A 21,303-nucleotide genomic window follows, 5' to 3' on the forward strand; every position below is an offset into this window, starting at 1 on the left:
TGAAACCTGGCAATTTTTTTTGACTTTAGGACTCCCCTCTGGACCTCTGCCTCTACTCAGAGGCCTGTATAAAATCTTGCATGTTCCTTTGACAGCCCCATAATATGGCCTTGCCAGCAGTATAGAAAAGCCCCTTCCTTTTTCTCTTGGCTTGTACAGTGTTGTACAGGGCTGTCACGGTCTTGACATGCCCCTTTTAAGTGTATTTTAAGGCTGTATAAGCTCTGTACAGTCAAAAAAATAAACCTGAGTTTTCCCCCAATTAACGTAACCACTTAAGCCCTCGGTCGTTTTCACTTTATGCATCCGAGCAATGTTCACCTCCCATTCATTAGCCTATAACTTTATCACTACTTATCACAATAACCTGATCTATACCTTGTTTTTTCCACCACCAATTAGGCTTTCTTTGGGGGGTACATTTTGCTAAGAGCCACTTTACTGTAAATGCATTTTAACAGGAAGAGTAAGAAAAAAATTTAAAAATTCATTATTTCTCAGTTTTCAGCCATTATAGTTTAATAACAATACATGCCTCTATAATTAAAACCCACGTATTGTATTTGCCCATTTGTCCCGGTTATTTCACTGTTTAAATTATATCCCTATCACAATGTATGGCGGCAATATTGTATTTGGAAATAAAAGAGCATTTTTCCATTTTGCATCCATCACTATTTACAAGCTTATAAAAAAAAAAAATCATCTTTACATAGATATTTAAACATTTTAAAGAGAATCTGTATTGTTAAAATCGCACAAAAGTAAACATACCAGTGTGTTAGGGGACATCTCCTATTACCCTCTGTCACAATTTCACCGCTCCCCGCCGCATTAAAAGTAGTCAAAAACAGTTTTAAAAAGTTTGTTTATAAACAAACAAAATGGCCACCAAAACAGGAAGTAGGTTGATGTACAGCATGTCCACACATAGAAAATACATCCATACACAAGCAGGCTGTATACAGCATTCCTTTTGAATCTCAAGAGATCACTTGTGTGTGTTTACCTTCTGTCCCCAGCTTCTCTCATGCACTGAACATTACAGGCTTCCTGCAGACAGCTCTACCTATGTCGTTAATTCCTCAGTATGTGACAGACCAGCTCCTTTCACAGCCTCCAGAGGAGGATTTTTATCCAGCTCTCTTCTATCACTGATAAGATAGCAGAGAAGCTGCTGGCTTATGTAAATAAAACACACACTGGAGTGTGCATAGAGGAAGAGTTCAACACTGAAGAACTTGGCAGCCTTCCAGACACAGGCCGACAAGTCTGACAGGGGAAAGATACATTGATTTATTACAGAGATGGTTATAGTAGAAAGAGCTACAGTAAGCCAGAACACATTAGAATAGGTTTAGGAACTTGTAGGATGGTAGAAAAAACGTTGTAATTTTTGTTACAGAGTCACTTTAAACCCTTAGGTAAATATTTATGTGTTTTTTTTATTGTAATGTTTTTTTGTTTTGTTTTTTAATTATTATTAAACATTTTATGTAGGTATTTTTGGGAGGGTGGGATGTAAATAGTATTTGTTTGAGGTAAATATATGTTTATTTTTATTTTTTTTACATTTAGATGTAGTTTTACTTTTTGGCCACACGATGGTGATTGAGTTTGTTTACATGACGTCACTCTAAGCGTACAATGTATGCTTAGAGGGGCATAGGAGCCAGAAAAAGCGAAGCTTCCGAGAGAAGCTGTCGCTCTTTCTGCAGGGGAGAGGAATCAGTGATCGGCCACCATGGCCCGATTCATTGATTCCTGGGCTATTGATCCGTGGACCAGGAGCACGCATGCAGCGATCGGCTGCGGGAGCGCACATCTCCTCCTTGACGTAGTTCTACGTCAAGGAGGACAACGTGGTTAATGTTCAAATTCCCTGTTCGATGGAACTGAACAATTTGTGCTTATTCAAATGACCAGTAAATTGGACAGACTACAACACTAGTTATGGAAAATTGTATATCTTCATGTAAAGAGAGCTTGGATATTTTCCTTGTATTGAAGGACAACCTTGGCTATAATTACTAGGTAATTCCCAGCTCAGTTGATCCAGGGTTTTTATCTGACTGCCATCTGGAGTTGGAAAGGATTTTTTTTTACTTTTTAGTGCTAACTGTCCCAAGCCTTTTAACCTCCCCAGCGTTCAATTTCCCCAGGATTTCTGTGCAAACAGTCAAAAAATGTATTTTTAAAACTTTTTTTTTCCCTGTAACTTGCCAAAATGTGTCAAGCAAGGGTCTAGTATACAGTGCAGGAGAGTATTGATGTGTATGCATGTTTATACCGTTCACAGCATGTTTTTTTGAACGGACATTTCTGTCCATACCGCTAGGGAGGTTAAGGGGTTTTCAGTTTCATGTGAATCAATTTGGTTGAACTTGCAGGACAAATAAACTAAGCCATGTTACTATGATTTTTGTTTTAGAAGTGTCTGCCAAAGAAATGTTAGTAAATTAGCACTTATGTTATCTGGATTTGGAAGATACATTCTTACTGGGGTTGCGTACAAGCAACTACAACAGGTAACTTATAGTTTACCAATTTTTCAACAATTTTTGCAACATTTTGATTTGATCTGGGAGAGGTTTATCAGCTTAAAACTGAAAAAATTGCTGCTCAGGTCTGCTGGATGACTTGGGGCCTGTACACATCTTAGAATTTTGTGATACAAGATGATCGTCCTTGAGCATCTTAAATGCTTATACAGTGTTTTTACAGATGTCTACCAATTTTCAGGTTGTGTGTAATTAGATTACTGGAAAAACATACCTGGCCATACCTTCCTTTCCCAATAAGGGTATAAGAGGCGCCCTGGTGTAATAAAAGCATCTAAAAGCAGTTTAAAAATGGGAAATAAATTTGAGGTAGCTTACCTCAGTGACGAAAAAATCTTTGTATTTTACAAAGGTTTTTATTAGTAGCACAGGCAACGCGTTTCGCGGGTCAGAGCCCGCTTCCTCAGGCCAATAACAGTGCCTACATCAGTAAAAAAAAAGGCTTCTTAGCACACCAGAATCTTACAATATACATATATATACATATATACAACGTAACGTTATTATCACATGAATTGCATATTTACATACTTTCATATCCACTTATGCACACCTACAATGGTGGTCCATATATATATTATCATTAATTGGGAGTATTGACAACTGATACAGTTATTAGAATTGCTGCAAATCAATGTATATAAACATCCTAAGGGAATGATAGGAAATGTCATTGAAAATAAAATTGCTGCAAGTCTAGGGCCCATAAGCAAATAACTTTTTCTCCTGAGTTTTCTCCTAGGAGAAAATGTTTCATCTTCTATTTAAAATAACTTTGCAGTACTTTTTAACTGAAAAAGTACTGAATATTATATGAAAAAGTACTATCAATATTATTTTGAGTCATTTCTTGCTTTCTGTTGGCTTAAAATGCATTTTATTGACAAGTTTAATAATATTACCTAGGAGAAAACTCAGGAGAAAAAGTTAATTGCATATGGCCCTATATGTATAAAAATCTAGGGGGATTCATAGGAGTTGTAATAAAATTATTTACATACATGAATCCATTGGTGATAAAAAATGTGGTACTAAGAAGACTTGGCCAGCTCTATATACAGCAGACAGTGCTAGTTCCTTTCTCCCTGGAAACAGTAAATTCGGGCGCCTGAGGCTAGTGGACAAATCGGGCGCCGCCATTCACTCCTATAATAAATATCGTTTAATGGGCGCCCGATAGGAAAAAAGGGCGCCGGAGAAAACTAACGTTTTAAAAGCGTCGCCCGGAGACTTAATGTTGTATTACTGTTTCTCATGATTACACATTATTTAATGATTTATACATTTTTAAATATTATTTTTAAACGAAAAACAGTACAATATTTTTTTCCAAACATTATTTTTAAACGAAAAACAGTACTTTTTTTTTTATTTTTATTTTTTTCCATTATTTTTAAACGAAAAAACCAACAGGGGGGTCTTAGGTTTAGGCACCAACAGGGGGGTCTTAGGTTTAGGCACCAACAGGGGGGTCTTAGGTTTAGGCACCAACAGGGGGTCTTAGGTTTAGGCACCAAAAGGGGGGTCTTAGGTTTAGGCACCAACAGGGGGGTATTAGGTTTAGGCACCAACAGGGGGGTATTAGGTTTAGGCACCAACAGGGGGTCTTAGGTTTAGGCACCAACAGGGGGGTCTTAGGTTTAGGCACCAACAGGGGGGTCTTAGGTTTAGGCACTAACAGGGGGGTCTTAGGTTTAGGCACCAACAGGGGGGTCTTAGGTTTAGGCACTAATAGGGGGGTCTAGGGGTTAGGGCTAGGTACAGGGAGGGTTACTTAAGCACCAACAGGGGGGGTCTTAGGTTTAGGCATCAACAGGGGGGTCTAGGGGTTAGGGGTAGGTACAGGGAGGGTTACTTAGTAATTTTTTTTTTAAACGTTATTATACGTTTCACTATTTAAACGAAAGATTAACGTTTTTACAATTGCCGATTTAATGCACATTATCTAATGATTTATAACTTTAAAAACCATTAATTTTAAACGAAATACAGTACAATACATTTTTAAACGTTATCCATGCTTATCGTTAAAAACCCGGCGCCCTTTTTTCCCAGCGCCCCTTTTTAACGTACACTTTCTCCCTAACTTCCCTCTCTATATAGAGCTGGCCAAGTCTTCTTAGTACCACATTTTTTATCACCAATTGATTCATGTATGTAAATAATTTTATTACAACTCCTATGAATCCCCCTAGATTTTTATACATATAGACTTGCAGCAATTTTATTTTCAATGACATTTCCTATCATTCCCTTAGGATTTTTATATACATTGATTTGCAGCAATTCTATTATTTATTCACTACTTGTTCATTTTTTATAATGGCTTCTAGATGCATACATTTGCAGCATTTTTATTTATGCACGCCTCCTGAATACTAATAACTGTATCAGTTGTCAATACTCCCAATTAATGATAATATATATATATGGACCACCATTGTAGGTGTGCATAAGTGGATATGAAAGTATGTAAATATGCAATTCATGTGATAATAATGTTATGTTGTATATATGTATATATATATATGTATATTGTAAGATTCTGGTATGCTAAGGAGCCTTTTTTTACCGATGTAGGCACTGTTATTGGCCTGAGGAAGCGGGCTCTGACCCGTGAAACGCGTTGACTGTGCTACTAATAAAAACCTTTGTAAAATACAAAGATTTTTTCGTCACTGAGGTAAGCTACCTCAAATTGATTTCCCCTTTTTAAACTGCTTTTAGATGCTTTTATTACACCAGGGCGCCTCTTATACCCTTATTGTGCAATCATACCCCCTTACCTCACCCGTCTGAGGGGTGGGTACAGACCACACGTGGCTTCGACCACGGCGGATATCTGTCCCCTTTCTTTTACCAAGGAGAGCGACTGCATCCAGGTCCCTAGGGACCACCCCGAGTAGAGTCGGGTTTGTTGTCTCCACCTGCTTCCGGTGGTCAGTTGCCCCTCTGCAACCAACCTTTGTGAGTAGTGTCTTACTTTTATTACGTTCCATTGTTTTTGACATACTACACCATTGGGCTCCCACTTTTGTCTCCTGTATCTTTTCACTAGAGGGTGTTTTTGACACCCACATCCCAATACCTTAATTTCCCATTTCAGTTTGTACCTGTGTATATCCCTCCTACATCCCTTTTATAGCTGTACAGGGTGCTCAGCAGGAACTTGAGCAGCATGTTTGTACAGGGATCTACCAAGTGAACATTATCAAAAATTTATTTTCAATTTACCATATATGGGGCTTTATGCTTTTAGGTGTACTTCATTCTTTTTTAATGTTTTCTACCTTTTTTAAAACTTAACATAAATAAACCCAATAGTGTTAGAAATAGGGGTTGGAAGTGGCTTTCAAAATACAGCCTTGTACAATGGACAGAAATTTATTAAGGATATTGCTGCAAAATGCTTAACTTTTTTTTTCTTTGCCCTCTCCATTTGGGCTTTAAAGTGTGTGTGTGTGTGGGGGGGGGGGGGGGATTTTTACATCAGTGGTTGGAAGCTTCTAGATGACCTGTAGTTTTCCTGGTTCATCATACAGCTTACCATTACAGTGTGGGGTCCCATTTAATCTTCTCTCTTCGATTGCAGCCATGAATGAGTGCATCCAGGCTGAACATGCACAAATATGGTCTTCACATGCCCAGTAGAATACTACCATTTGTGCACAGCTTGTTTCCTCCTACTGGGCATGTGCTAACCTTACTTGCCCGTGCCCAGTTCACATTCGCTCATCCATAGTCATGCTGTGGACAGAAGAAACTTATTTGACTCAAGTAAGTCAAATAGGTATAGAGGGACCCCGCTCTGGAACTGTGGGCTGTAGAATCATGTTGGAAGCTTTTGGACCATCCAGAAGTTTCCCACTACTTATGTAAATATCTACCGTATTTTTTGGACTATAAGATGCACCTTTTCTCCCCCAAAAGTGGGTGGGAAAAGTCAGTGCGTCTTATAGTCCAAATACTACATATTTGGACCTGTGCCTCCTTCCCCTGACTGCTATGTCTGCATGCCCCCGTGTCTGCGTGTCCTTCTACTTCACAATATCTGTGTGTCTGCCTTTCTGCATGTATTCTGTGACCCGGTGTCTGTGTGTCCCAGTGTCTTAATCATATACATGCAGCTTCCCGGTGTCTGCCTGTCCCCGGTGTCTGCCTGTCCTTGGCGTCCGTGTCTCAGTGTAATAATCACATACATGCACCTGCCACTTATTAATCAGGCGGTCCCCCGTGTCTCAAATACATATCTCTCTTGCATCTTTGATCATTGCGCTGTCCCCTGGTACCGCCACTGGTTATATCATCGTGAAGACCTGGACGTCTTTGCAAAGAAATACACCAATCAGGCAGGGGGCGCTCAACATCCAATCACAATGCTCTCTGCTTCTTGCTCCTATGTTGATAGGATGCAATGGTCTCGCGGACGGGACCACCTCTATGTCATTTGGACCAATCACTGCGTGCAATGATTGGCCCCCAGCCTGATTGGTGTATTTCTCTGCAAAGACATAAAGGACTTCCCGATGTTACAAGCTGCGATGGTACTGGGGGACAGCGAGATGATCAAATATGCCAGAGAGGTATGTATTTGAGACACGGGGGACCACCTGATTAATAAGTGGCAGCTGCATGTATGTGATTATTACACTGGGACAGGCAGACACTGGGCAGCTACTTGTATGTGATTAAGACACTGGGACACGTAGACACCGGGTCACAGAGTGCCTGGAGACACACAGACACTGGAACAGGGGGGGACACACAGACACTGGGACATGGGGGACACACAAACACTGGGACATAGGGGGATAGGCAGACACTGGAACATAGGGGGATAGGCAGACACTGGGAAATAGGGGGATAGGCAGACACGCAGACCCTGGGACACAGGGAAAGCAGGCACTGGGACATTGGGGATAAAGACCCTGGACATGGAGGAAACAGGGGACTGAGGAAGGGGGACAAAGCACAGGGCATCGGACACCAGGACAGAGGACACAGGTGGACAGAGGACATGGAGACAGAAGAAGAGGGAAAGAGGACACAGGAGGGAAGAGGACATGGAGACAGTGGAAGGGGGAAAGAGGACATGGAGGCAGAGGACATAAGGTGGACAGAGGACAGAGGGACATAGGAGGACCACAGGGGAGCACAAGAAGTACAAGGAATGAATAAGGGGAGCATAATAATTGGAGGTAAAGGTCCATAAGATGCCCCTGCACCATAGTCACACCTAGGTTTAATTTAGTTTTTCTTTTCTTTTCCTGATTTTTGCCCTCTAAACCTAGGTGCTTCTTATAGTCTGGAGCATCTTATAGTCCTGAAAAATATGGTAATTTTTGTTATAAATTCACTTAAGTACTCTTTTATAAAGTCTCATGAAAGCTGCCATGCTTTGCAGATACAGATGCTTAATATTTTAGTTAGGTCATATAAAAAATCATATTACAACCTCACTATTTAATTCCAGTTTTATGAAGCCAAGAAAAAATCAGCAATATATATTATCTATCATTCCATAGGGTCTAGAAGCTGTAAAGGAGAAATATGCTGTTTTGAAGCGTTGCCTGGTCCAGTCGGCCAGTAGTGGATCTTATGGACTGAAGGTTACACAGATAAAGAAGGATGCTGATGATCTTTTCAAAGATTCACAGAGAACCATGAAAAGGATGACAGGTAATACAAATAGGTTTTATCAGTATGGGCTGATATCAGTGTGAATCTTACTTCATAAATGTTGAATTGCAGTCCATGATAATTAGATTTTGTGGACTGAAGCATTGGTTTCTCATATTTTGCTCATCTATGATCACAGCAACATCTACAGTATTAACAGTAAAAAGTACTAGACCTGATCTACTTATCTATATATATATATATATATATATAAAATTGCGTGTGTGTGTGTGTGTTGACCAATTTTGAACGAAACTTGGTATACAGATCCTTTACTACCTGGGATGATATGTTCTGGGGGTCTCGCGTCCCCCCTGCACACCTGGGCGGGGCTATAAACAGCAAATCAGATTTCACCCATTCAAGTCAATGTAAAAAATGTAAAAAGGCTGCAATTCTCACAGTAATCAATCCAGAGTCCCCACATTTGGCACAGTTGGTCACTTGGTGACCAAGAAAAGTGGGTGGAGTATAAAAGAGCCAATCAAATTTCAGCCATTCATTTTCAAATGTAAACTGCAGCCATTCTTAGACTATTAATCGCAGGGGTCTAAAACTTTGCACAGTTGGTCATTGGGTGAATAGGATTAATATTCAGGGAAAGTGGGTGGAGCCTAAAACAGTCAATCAACATTCACCTATTAATTTTCAAGGGGAGTATTTAAACTGCTGCCATTCTTACACTGCTAATGGCAGAAGCTTTAAACTTGCTACAGGCAGTCATTGTGTGACCTGGGTTCAAATTCACTGAAGGGGTGAAGCAACAAACAGCGAATCAGATTTATTTGCCGGATAAACTGCTTCCATTCACACATTTTTGATGCCAGGAACCCAAAGGCTCACAAACTTGGTCATTGAGTGACTGTGTGTCAAGGTTGCAAAAAAGTGGGTGGAGCCAAAAACAAATTTCCCAGGGAAAATATAAACTGCAGTCATTCTTAGGGCTGGTTCAGACGGACGTTTGGAGGCGTCATGTTCATTGGCGTCGCGGCAGCAATGCGTTCGGGCTTTCAGCAGCGTTCGCGTTGCGTTCGGATGCGGTCGCGTTTTTTCTCCCCCTAGGGGGACATTACCCGTAGCGGTTAACCGCCCCTGGAAGCTACATGTAGCTTCCAGGGGCTCCTTGAACGCCAGGGAAAATCGGGACCCGAACGCCGCGTTCGTGCAAACGCGCATGAAAGCTTGGTACAAACGCTCCCAGTCAGTTGAATGGGAGCGTTTAACGCCAAGCCCCGAATGCTGGCTGTAAACGCTCTGCAAGCGTCCGTCTGAACCAGCCCTTACACTCTTAATGACAGGGTTTTCAAACTTTGCCCAGTTAGTCACTTGGTGAATTGGATTAATATTCAAGAAAGTGGGTGGAGCCTACAACAGTCAATCAAAATTCACCTATTGATTTTCAAGGGTAATATTTACATTGCTGCCATTCCTACGCTCTTAATGGCTGAAGCCTCAAACCTGGTACAGTCGGTCATTGGGTGACAAGGGTTTAAATTCTGGAAAGGGGGCGAAGCCACACCCAGCCAGATTTGTTTAATTTCTATGGGAATATATAAATTATTCATACCAAAAACCCCAAAGCTCATAAACTTGGTCATTGAGTGACTGCATGTCAAGGTCAGAAAAAGTGGGCGAAGCCAATAATTAAACTTTTTACATGGGAAAATATAAACTGCAGCCATTTTTACACTGTTGATGGCAGGGTTCTCAAACTTCACACAGTTGGTCACTGAAGGACTGGGATTAATATTCAGGAAAGTGGATGGAGCTTACAACAGCCAATCAAAATTCACCTATTGATTTTCAAGGGGAATATTTGCCATTCTTACACTGTTAATGGCAGAGGCCTCAAATCTGGTACAGTCAGTTATTGGGTGACTGGGGTTCAAATTCTGAAAAGAGGGTGGGGCCACAAACACCCAGATTTGTTTAATCTCAATGGTAAAATGTAAAGTATTGATGCCAAGGACCCCAAAGCTCATAAACTTGGTAATTGAGTGACTGTATGTCAAGGTTAGAAAAAGTGGGCGGAGCCAACAACACATTTTTTTTTTACATGGGTAAACTGCAGGCATTCTACACTGATAATGGCAGAGTTCTCAGACTTGACACAGTTGGCCACTGGGTGACTGGGATGAATATTCAGTAAAGTTGGTGGAGCCTACAACAGCCAATCAAAATTCACCTATTGATTTTCAAGGGGAATATTTACATCGCTGCTATTCTTACACTCTTAATGGCAAAGGCCTCAAACCTGGTACATTCGGTCATTGGGTGATTGGGTTCAGATTCTGAAAAGAGGGTGGAGACACAAATGGCCAATCAGATTTGTTTCATTTCAGTGGGAAAATTTAAATTGTTGATGCCAAGCACCACAAAGCTTACAAACTTGGGTATACAGTGACTGTGTGTGACAAGGTTTGAAAAAGTGGGCGGAGCCAACAACTTCATTTTTGACATGGGACAATGTATACTGCAGCCATTCTTACACTGTTAATGGCAGGGTTCTCAAACTTGACACAGTTGGTCACTGGGGGACTGGAATTAATATTTAGGAAAGTGGGTGGAGCTTACAACAGCCAATCAAAATTCACCTACTGATTTTCAATTTGGATATTTACATTGCTGCTATTCTTACACTGAGAATGGCAGAGGCCTCAAATCTGGTACAGTCTGTCATTGGGTGACTGGGGTTCAAATTATGAAAAGGGGCAGGGCCACAAGCAGCCAGATTTGTTTAATTTCTTTAAGAAAATGCAAATTATTGATGCCAAGGACCCCAAAGCTCATAAACTTGGTCATTGAGTGACTGTATGTCAATGTCCCCAGAGGTGCCAAGCGTTTATTGGACCCATAGCTGTGTGATACTCAGGTTGTTTAATGCCTGATGAAGCGGGGTTGTGCCCATGAAACGCGCTGCAGTTATTACTTGGAGTATGTGAATAAATTATCTTAATCTCAACACAGCATCGTGTCTGTTTTAGAGTGGCTGGTCCACCACCGCCACCTGAATATTTTAAACTTTTTAGCATATTTTATCCTTTTGGCGCCTCTGTACATCGATATATCGAGTTAGAAACAGTGGGCGGAGCAAAAAAAGCCAACTTTTTACATGGGAAAATATAAACTGCAGCTATTCTTACACTTTTAATGCCAGGGTTCTTAAACTTGACACAGTTGGCCACTGGGTGACTGAGATTAATATTCAGAAAAGTGGGTGGAGCCTACAACAGCCAATCAAAATTCACCTATCGATTTTCAAGAGGAATATTTAAACTGCTCCATTCTTCCACTGTTAATGGCAGAGGCCTCAAACTAAAGGGGGCAGAGCCACAAAGGGCCAATCACATCTTTTTGCTGGATAAACTGCTTCCATTCACACAATTTTGATGCCAGGAACCTGAAAGCTTACAAACTTTATTTAGAGACTGTGTGTCAAGGTCACAAAAAGTGCAGAGCCAAATACAAATTTCCCAGGGAAAATTTAAACTGCAACCATTCTTCCACTGTTAATGGCAGGGTTCTCAAACTGTGCACAGTTGGTCACTGGGTGACTGAGATAAATATTCAGGAAAGTGGTGGAGCCTTTAATAGACAATCAAAATTCACCTATTTATTTTCAAAGGGAATATTTAAATTGCTGCCATTTTTGCACCGTTAAGGCACAAGTAGAAGAACAGGATTGAAGCCCGACGAAGGTTTTACAGCCGGAAGCTGGCTTATTATTTTTCTTTTAAGTAAGCCAATAAATGGTATCATCCTGATACAAAACTTCTTGCTTTTAATTGCCCAAGACTCAAACCTGGTACAGTTGGTCATTGGGTCAATGGGGTTCAAATTCAGAAGAGGGGGTGGAGCCACAAACGGCCAATCAGATTTGTTTCATTTCAATGGGAAAATTATTGATGCCAAGGACCCCAAAGCTCACAAACTTGGTGTTTGAGTGTTTGTGTGGTAAGGTTAGAAAAAGTGGACAGAGCCAAATACGTACCAGGCAACGCGGGGTCATCAGCTAGTAATAAATATTTATTAACATTATGAGTAACAGGTAAAAGTCCAGCCTACTACCTCAAACATTATGGAGAACATGAAGCCCCAACCATAGGCATGGCAGACTAAGACACCTGCATGGCTTTTTCTACTTTCCAGTTTGGGAAACAATACCCTTAGATGAGATAAAGAGAAACCTGTCAAAAAACTGTGAGCTATGGTTAATATGATTAACCATCTGTTATATTTTCATCAGCGCTTGTATACATAACTTGTTAATATCACGCAGTGCATTCCAGAGATTGTAGGACATTATGGGCTCAATTCACTATCATTGCTACATTTGCTAATGCAGAAAACAGTTGGTTTTATCAAACAGTTTGTCAAATGTGAATTTACTAAGGCTGTTACCACAGGGAAAAGTACAATTACAATTACCGACTAGTGCAGGAAGGAGGGGATTAGGTGCTTGGAGAACTGGGCAGACTTTGCAGTCAGCTACTGGTTGTACAGTAGGAGTGGGTTGTTCCTAAATGTGGAGGGAGCAGCTCCTCTCAGGTAGAAGATGGTTACCAGTTGGAGGAGATTTTAAACTAGGATATGTGGAGGGAGGTGGTAGGGTAAAGTCTCAATATGAGGGAAAGTTAGGATAAATAGATAGTAGGAGCCTAGCATTATAGGGGATGAAGAGGGGGTAGGGGACAGTGTAAAGAGTAAGGAGTTAATTAAACATTCATGTAGCCCATTAAATGTAATCCAAATTGTAAAATGTGTTGGTAAAAATATAAAGTGCATGGTCACCAATGCTAGAAGCCTTCAAAATAAAATGGATGAACTATAGTTTGTTCTAAAGGGAGAGGTCAACATACACAGAAAAATGACTGCAGGAGGGGAAACAAACAAGGAGGGAAAAGACAAGCCTGCATTTGTCAGAATGTGTTGAGTGTACTATGGGTAGCTGTGCAGCCTTGCTAGCCCCCACCCCTCCCATATCAGTGTGTGTTTCACTCACTTTATCCCAGCTGGAAGTCCTCTCTTATCAGCTCTTCCTACAGCCTTCAGTTTCAGTAGGGCCTAGTGCACACCAGAGCGGTTCGGTTGCATTTTTAGGAATGCTTGCGGCTGAGGAAACGCTTGGGTAATGTATTTCAATGGGCTGGTGCACACCAGAGCGGATCGGTTTTAGCTGAAACGCAAACTCCCGGGCTGCAGCATTTTTTGGATTTCGGAGGCGTTTCTGCCTCCAATGTTAAGTGTAGGAAAAACGCTTGATAAAACGCCAGATCAGAGTGGTTTTACAGGCGTTTTTGTTACAGTAGCTGGTCAGTAACAGCGTTACTGTAACAATATCTGTAATCTGCTACACAAAAACGCTACCATAAAAGCTTCACTTTAAGTAAAAAACGCTACACAAAACCGCAAAACGCTAGCAAAACGCTTCATAATAATAAGAAAACGCCTACCTTGATGACGGTGAGGACAACAGTTTTTTTCCCCAACTACTGCTTGTGATGTCACTACCCAGAGGGCAATGTGCAAAGCTAATTAATATACAGCCACGGATGTAGCTCATGAGGGGGTGTGGCTTAGCAATTAAAGGTGAAGTACCAGCAATACTGGGTTTTACCCTATAAATTGGTTATAGGCTATCTGCTGGCAATCAGTTGTTTTTGATCTTACAGTACCTCTTTAAGACACCCTAATCTGACTATAATGAACAGTAGTAGTGACTCTTCAGAAAGCTAGGATTCGTTCTGTGTGGCTGAATAGTAGGTGTAGCTGAGAAATAAGTGACTTTTAGAAGTCTTTTATTATAAATGCAATATAAATTATTAATATACACAGAAAATCATTAAAAGTAACAATTAAAGAGAGTAATAGCCCAGTGTAAAAATAAAAAGGAAAGAAATAAACAAATACTTAGGTTCCATTGAAATATGTCCCTTTGGGAATCAAGTCAAAGTCCTTTGTTCCAGATTGAAAGAAGCAGAGAACAAGCACCACGGTCCTCCGGCTAGTTCTGGTCAGATGGAAAAAACTGCTCCTCCCTGTATGCATCATGGTTTTTTTGAAGCTAGTTTTTGGGTGGGACAAAGTCTGCCCCCTCTGGTTTACTGACCAATCAAAGTCCATCTCCTTGGAGGGATATTTTAGGTTTAAACTTGTAGAATTCTGTAATTCGGAAACGATAAATGCCATATTTGTGCTGATGACAGATTCATAATCCTCAGAATATGACAATTCTTATGACATCAAACTTGGCTACAGTGGGAAGTCCAGTTCCTGAGAAGCTTAATAACTTGGTTGTGGCATACCCCTGCCCCTCAATACCGGTATCAAAATGTTCACCAAGACACCACAAACCAAATGATACAACTCCCATAACTATCCTAGGTGCGATAATCCGTAAATAAGAAAAAATCATATACTACATTTATGTTATATCTGCTGACAATGGTGCCAGCCTGTCTCACTCATGCTGCGTGGAAAGCTTGTTTCAGCCCTGGACCAAATGGCTCTTCTTTTCAGCTCAGCAATTCACACCTGAGTGTCACTGCTAATGAAGGAACTCCATTTGAACCAGTTAATTAAAACAAACATTGCCTTATCAGAGAGAAAACATATTTCATGAAAAGAAGCTCTGCTAGCAGCTGAGATGGCCAGATTCCACAGGACCCCAGGCCTTTTGCCATCTGCTCGGACTACACATCCAATCTGGATTGTCCTGTTAAACACAATCCGTGCAGAAAAACAATTTCGACTGCGTTTTTCTCACGGCTCTTCCGTAACACATGTGACAATCAAATCCTTGAGATCTGATACCGGCACCCAAGAAAATAATCCTGCCTGATGCTGCAAACTGCTGCTACGCCTTCCTGCTTTGTCTTGGCTTGGTTCTCTCCCCCTGTTATTGACAGCAGGATACATCTTTATATGCTTCGCATACCTTATCATCTACCTTACAGGTTGGGTTTTTATCTTTGTTATTATAAGGCGATATGTTGTAGCTGAGTTGTTTTCCCCTCTGTTCAATTTACTCCAGGGAACTCTGATTTGCCATATATACATTCCCAGTGCTAGTGCCACACTCCCTGATGTATGTATTTATTGCACCCTGTGCCTTTGTTCAGCCCAGCAGGACATACTTTTTCTTATGCAAACAAGCCCCTTCCCGAACTGCCTTTTGTTAGCTTGCCACCGATCACAGCTTCCCTCCTTTCACTATTCAAAGGATCTCTCTGTACCACGGATACTGCTGCCTGCCTTCTTGGGACTCAGCACACTGGCAGCTGCACTTACCTTCCCCCGTTTGAAGGTAACAGCCTTCCATCTTCCACATACGGTGAATGATGTAACTATCTCTTCTATTTACCCTCAGCCCTGCCCCCCTCCTTGCTCATACCTCAGGGTAAAGTGACCAGATTTTTGTCGGTTCAACCTGGGACAGGGGGGGGCGGTGCACATAGCGCACCACGGCGAAAAATGGGGGGGATGCCGCACCGAAAAATGGGCGTGGCCATGACATTATATGGGCGAAGCTAACATAATGATGTAACAGCGAGGCATAAGAAAGCAGTGTTTACGCCATGATGTGGTCAAACGAGGTTTCGCATCATGGGTGTGCAGAAACTGTGTACAGACTGTATGTGATGTGCACACTATATGATATGCTACATTTAATCTACTGTACTTAATCACGTGCTATTTGCTCACTGCATGCACTGTCTTTGTTTACACCTAGCAGGGCTTTAACATACTTGAGCCACTTAAGTAACTGTAGAAGTAATCCTGAATGCTATCTTTTTGTGTTCAAAACATTTTTATTAATTGCTGATTTTTCATCTCCTCCCCTCAAGGTGGAGTTCCGACCTTAATATTATTATTATTTATTGGATTTATATAGCACCAACATATTACGCAGTGCTGTACAATAAATAGCGATGTACAATAATAGGACCTTAACTTTACATTGTTCAACTGTCACAAGTACTATGATCGCTCTGCTATGGCTAAGCTTTCATTTGCCGGCTAATTGTTTGCCCTGATTGCCGCTGTCAGCAAATAGATATTTATAGTTCTTTACACTTATAATTGTGTTAAATATAGACTTTTACACTATTGCTGGTTACTCGTCCCAACTAGGATCACTGTAACTATTTATTCCCTCCTGAATCAGTTGTTTGAGATATGGTCTCTATTATAATGTAATTGTCATTTAAAGTGGCAGACAAAGCCAGCAGTTGGCCCCTGTCCAGAATACATTAAGGCACCCATGTGAGTGGCCATAATCATATCGGATTACCATTGGATCCAAATAATGTCAATAACATAAAAGTAAATTAATCTAGGTTACATTCTGCAGGCACTGTGTTAATGTAGCACACATTTCATACTTGTGTATGACTGGGCCACAAGCAAATATCACTGTTCCTCATGGGTTCCAGAGAGAAATACACAGAGAAGAGCCTACAGAATAATAATGCCCAAACTGCGGTGCAGCTGCATGGGCCCTAGAGGCAGGGTTGCTCTCCAAATTCACGAATTCGAATTCTACCCGTGATCACGGGTAGATTTTCATGCTTGTCGAATTCGAATTCGAATAGCGATACTGTATCCAACTTCGAAGTCGAATTTACCCGAATAGTGCCTCTCGAATTCGGCCGTGATCACGGGTTTTAACACGTGATCATGTTTTAGCATTCAATGTGATTTCTGCCCTTAAAACGCTGCTTTGCGTCAAATTCAGATTTTTCCCCGGGACTTTTGGCATGTATCCCACTCCGCCATGCCCCCCTCCAGGTGTTAGACCCCTTAGAACATCTTTTCCATCACTTTTCTGGCCAGCATAAGTGTTTCTACTTTTCCAAGGCTGGTGACTTGATTCCTCGGAACTAGAGGTGGTACAGAGACTAATCCAGTAACAGGCAGAGGTTCGGAAACAAATCAGGTACTCAGACAGGCAGAGGTCGGCAACAAATCGGGCAGTCATACATAGCAGGAATCAGCAACAAGTCGGGAAGTCCGCCGGGCCAAGGTCAGTAACATGCCAACAAATGCACTCATGAACCCTTCGGGCGCGCATGCGCACAGCATCGCACTAGCGTCGGGTGGTGCCAATGTCTCCGCTGCCACACACTAACCCAGTGTACACCCCATCAGGACCCTACAGAAGCCGAAGACATGCACCAGGACACCTGCTGGCATCAGTATGTGCCAGCTACCTCGTCTGGATAGGTAAGGACCGTGACAATACCCCCCCCCCCAAGGGGCAGCCTCCGGATGCCCTCTTGAAGCTGGTTTACTAGGAAACATTGAATGCAATTCCTTCACTAGGCGAGCAGCATGTAGATTAGAGGCTGGTTCCCATGTATTGTTCTCTGGCCCATAATCCTTCCACTTGACTAGGTATTGAATACCTCTACCCCTTCTTCTGGAATCCATAATAGCTTCCACTTCGAATTTCTCTTCTCCATCAAGTATAACAGGTGGAGGAGGGTCTGTGGCATGACCAGGGAAAGGATCCTTGGGAACAGGCTTCAACAGAGATACATGAAACACTGGATGCATCTTCAGGTTACTAGGTAACTCCAACTCATAGGCCACTTGGCCAATCTTCCTTTTGATTGGAAATGGTCCAATACATTTTGGTCCAAGCTTCTTTGAAGAGTAAGACAGTTTAAGATTAACTGAGGATAACCAGACCATGTCTCCTGGATTCATGTCAGAGTCACCCCTCCTATGATCATCTGCTTTCCTTTTGAATGATGCTTGAGCTAATGCCATAGATCTTTGGAGAATCACGTTATTCTGAGACAGCAACTTAAATTCTTCAGCGGCCGGAACAGAAGTGTCAGTGACCAGATTCGGTAAAAATGATGGATGAAACCCGTAATTAGCAAAAAATGGTGACTGTTTCGTAGAAGAATGAATGGAATTATTGTATGCAAATTCTGCCAGAGGGAGGAGCTGAACCCATTAATCCTGTGAACATGTTAAAAAACATCTTAAATACTGTTCAAGAGTCTGATTAGTCCTTTATGTTTGCCCGTTGGTTTGTGGATGGTATGCTGAAGAAAAACAGAGTTTGATATTAAGTAACTTGCAAAGAGCTCCCCAAAATTTAGACGTAAACTGTGTACCTCTGTCAGAAGTAATGTCTGTAGGTATTCCATGAAGACGGACTATCTTCTTAATGAATGCTGCAGCAGTTGTCTGTGCTGTTGGAATCTCCTGCATTGGAACAAAATGGGCCATCTTTGACAATCGATCAACAATCACAAAAATCGTATTACAATTGCTTGATTTAGGTAATTCAGTAATAAAGTCCATAGATATGGAATGCCACGGTCTTGGAGGAATGGATAGAGGCTCCAACAAACCCTAAGGTCTGAGATTAGTTCACTTGGAATGATTACAGGTAGTACAGGTCAAAACATAATTTTTACAGTCCTTCTTGAGTCCTGGCCACCAAAAGTATATTTGAACTAAATCCAAAGTTTTGGAAAATCCAAAATGACCTGCCAGTTGACGATCATGACAGACTTGAAAGACATCTACAGGAGATTCTTCAGGTATAAAGAGTTTGTCTTCATGATACCAAAGGCCTTCTTTCTGGACAAGATTAGATGTAATATCATCTGAAAGGAGTGTTGGAGTTAAACGCAGTTGTTTCACAATATCTTGTTGTATGATCAAAACATTTTTGCTAGACAATATTGTATCTGGGCCGACTTGTGGTTGGTCATTGTGAAACTTATGAGAAAGAGCGTCAGGTTTTGTATGTTTTGCTCCGGGTCGATATGTGATATGGAATGAGAATCTGGAGAAAAACAGAGCCCATCTGGCCTGTCCGGGATTCAGCCTTTTTGCCATTTTAAGATATTCTAGATTTCTGTGATCCGTGAATATAAGTATAGTATGGAGAGCTCCTTCCATCAAATAGCGCCACTCTTCCAAAGCATCCTTGATCGCCAACAGCTCTCTTTCACCCATGTCATAATTCCTTTCTGGTTCAGATAATTTCCTGGAAAAAAAGATACAGGATGAAGAAGGGCCTTTATTCCATGTCTTTGGGAGAGAATTGCTCCAACTGCAGATTCAGAGGCATCAACTTCCAGGATAAAAGGCAGAGCAGGATCAGGATGTTTTAATACAGGAGCAGTAGTGAAGTGTGTTTTTAATTCGTCAAACGCCTTTTGAGCTTCTTGTGTCCAACAAAAACGATGGTTCTGGTGAGTAAGCTGTGTAATGAGAAGAATTATGGCTGAAAATGTTTTAATAAATCTTCGATAAAAATTTGCAAACCCAATGAATGTCTGTACTGCTTTTTTATTGTCAGGAGGTGGCCAATCTAAAATGGCTTGAATCTTCTGAGGATCCATAATAAGTCCATTAGCAGAAATAATAAATCCAAGAAACTGAATTGATTTCTTCTCGAATTCACATTTCTCTGCCTTCATGTATAGCTTGTGAGAACGCAGACGCGAGAGAACTTGCCCGACCTGATGACGATGAATTTCCAAGGAGGTAGAAAAAATTAAAATATCATCCAATATCATACAATAATGAATCGAGGAATTCTCTAAGTACATCATTAATAAAGTGTTGAAAAGTGGCTGGGGCATTACACAGCCCAAGTGGTATTACCAGATATTCAAAGTGTCCATAACATGATCTAAAAGCTGTCTTCCATTCATCTCCTTCCCTCATCCTAACCAGATTATAGGCCCCTCGGTGATCCAACTTGGTAAAAATCCTGGCTTCACGCAACTTCTGGAAGAGTTCAGGCACCAGTGGAAGAGGATACCGGTTTTTAGCTGTAACTTTATTCAAGGATCGGTAATCGACACAAGGTCTGAGTGATCCATCTTTCTTTTGAGCAAAGAATATTCCAGCTCCAGCAGGGGAAACAGAGGGCCGGATGAACCCTTTCCTCAAGTTCTCTTGAATGTATTGTTGATGACCAGAGATGGGCCGAACCTCCGATTTTTGGTTCGCGAACTTCCGTGAACCGCAATAGACTTCAATGGGGAGGCGAACTTGGAAAACTAGAAACACTTATGCTGACCAGAAAAGTGATGGGAAAGATGTTTCAAGGGGTCCAACACCTGGACCCCCAGCTGGAGGAGTGGTATACATGCCAAAAGTCCCAGGGAAAAATCTGGATTTGACGCAAAGCAGCGTTTTATTGGCAGAAATCCCATTGAATGCTAAATTGCAGGCCTAACATGCTTTAAAACATCTTGCATGTGTATAGATCAATCAGGTAGTGCTTCACACTGACACACCAAACTCACTGTGTAACGCTCCGCAACCAGCTGTTTGTGTAGTGACGGCCATGCTGGACTAATGCGCAACATGGCGAGATTGCTCTTCCTCACTCAGTGATGTCAGGTAATGTGTGACTGCCTTATCAACTTTCCATGGCATTGTTAAAAAGCTTACGTTTTTGTTTTAAATTACATTTTCTACTTGCTGTGTACTTGTTCAGTACCGCTACAATGAGAATCATATGGAGGCGGGCAAGTCTGCCATTGTGACCCTGGGTAATGGCCGGGGAATGAGGGTTTGAATCCAGTGTGGAGCCTGAGAAACGGCTACCACTACACATCCAAGGAGGGCAGCAGGCAGGCATGCCCGTCCCGAGGTAGTGACCAAAATTAACAATACAGGAGGAGGACTTTCGAGGCCCTGCTGTGTGTAACGATTGGTGTCAGCACACAGAGAGAATCTGATTATTGGCGATCTGCAGTATCACCAAGAATGCAGATATATACCCGATTATTGATGATCTGCAGTATCACCGACAATCAGATATATTGCTAACCTCTGGACACCTGAAGCGTGTGAGTGTGTGGTGCAACAGTAGAAATTGGACCACTGGGGTAGCAAGTGGTCCAATAAGTAGAGACAGACTCTACTGCAGACAAAGACTCCAGGGAAAGGAGTCTTGGACTGGTTTAGCAGCAGTGCCCCCTCTGAGAGGCAGAGGGCCCCTGCAGGGAGGCTGAGCACCCAAGGGGTGGGTGACAGCCAGAAAGGTCGGGCAGGCCGGGTCGGCAACACACAGACA

General features: G+C 41.7%; 1 protein-coding gene across 1 annotated transcript in view; it reads left to right on the forward strand.

Annotated features, from left to right (window-relative positions):
* The window catches only part of LAMB3 (laminin subunit beta 3), a 2,309,994-nt gene that overhangs the window by 2,233,651 nt on the left and 55,040 nt on the right, over nucleotides 1-21,303 (forward strand). The window contains exon 22 of the mRNA XM_068269757.1: nucleotides 8,087-8,240. Coding sequence (XP_068125858.1) covers nucleotides 8,087-8,240 — 154 coding nt within the window. The remainder of the gene's footprint in view (nucleotides 1-8,086; nucleotides 8,241-21,303) is intronic.

This window comes from Hyperolius riggenbachi, chromosome 2 (assembly GCF_040937935.1).
Source record: "Hyperolius riggenbachi isolate aHypRig1 chromosome 2, aHypRig1.pri, whole genome shotgun sequence".
Taxonomy (NCBI): domain Eukaryota; kingdom Metazoa; phylum Chordata; class Amphibia; order Anura; family Hyperoliidae; genus Hyperolius; species Hyperolius riggenbachi.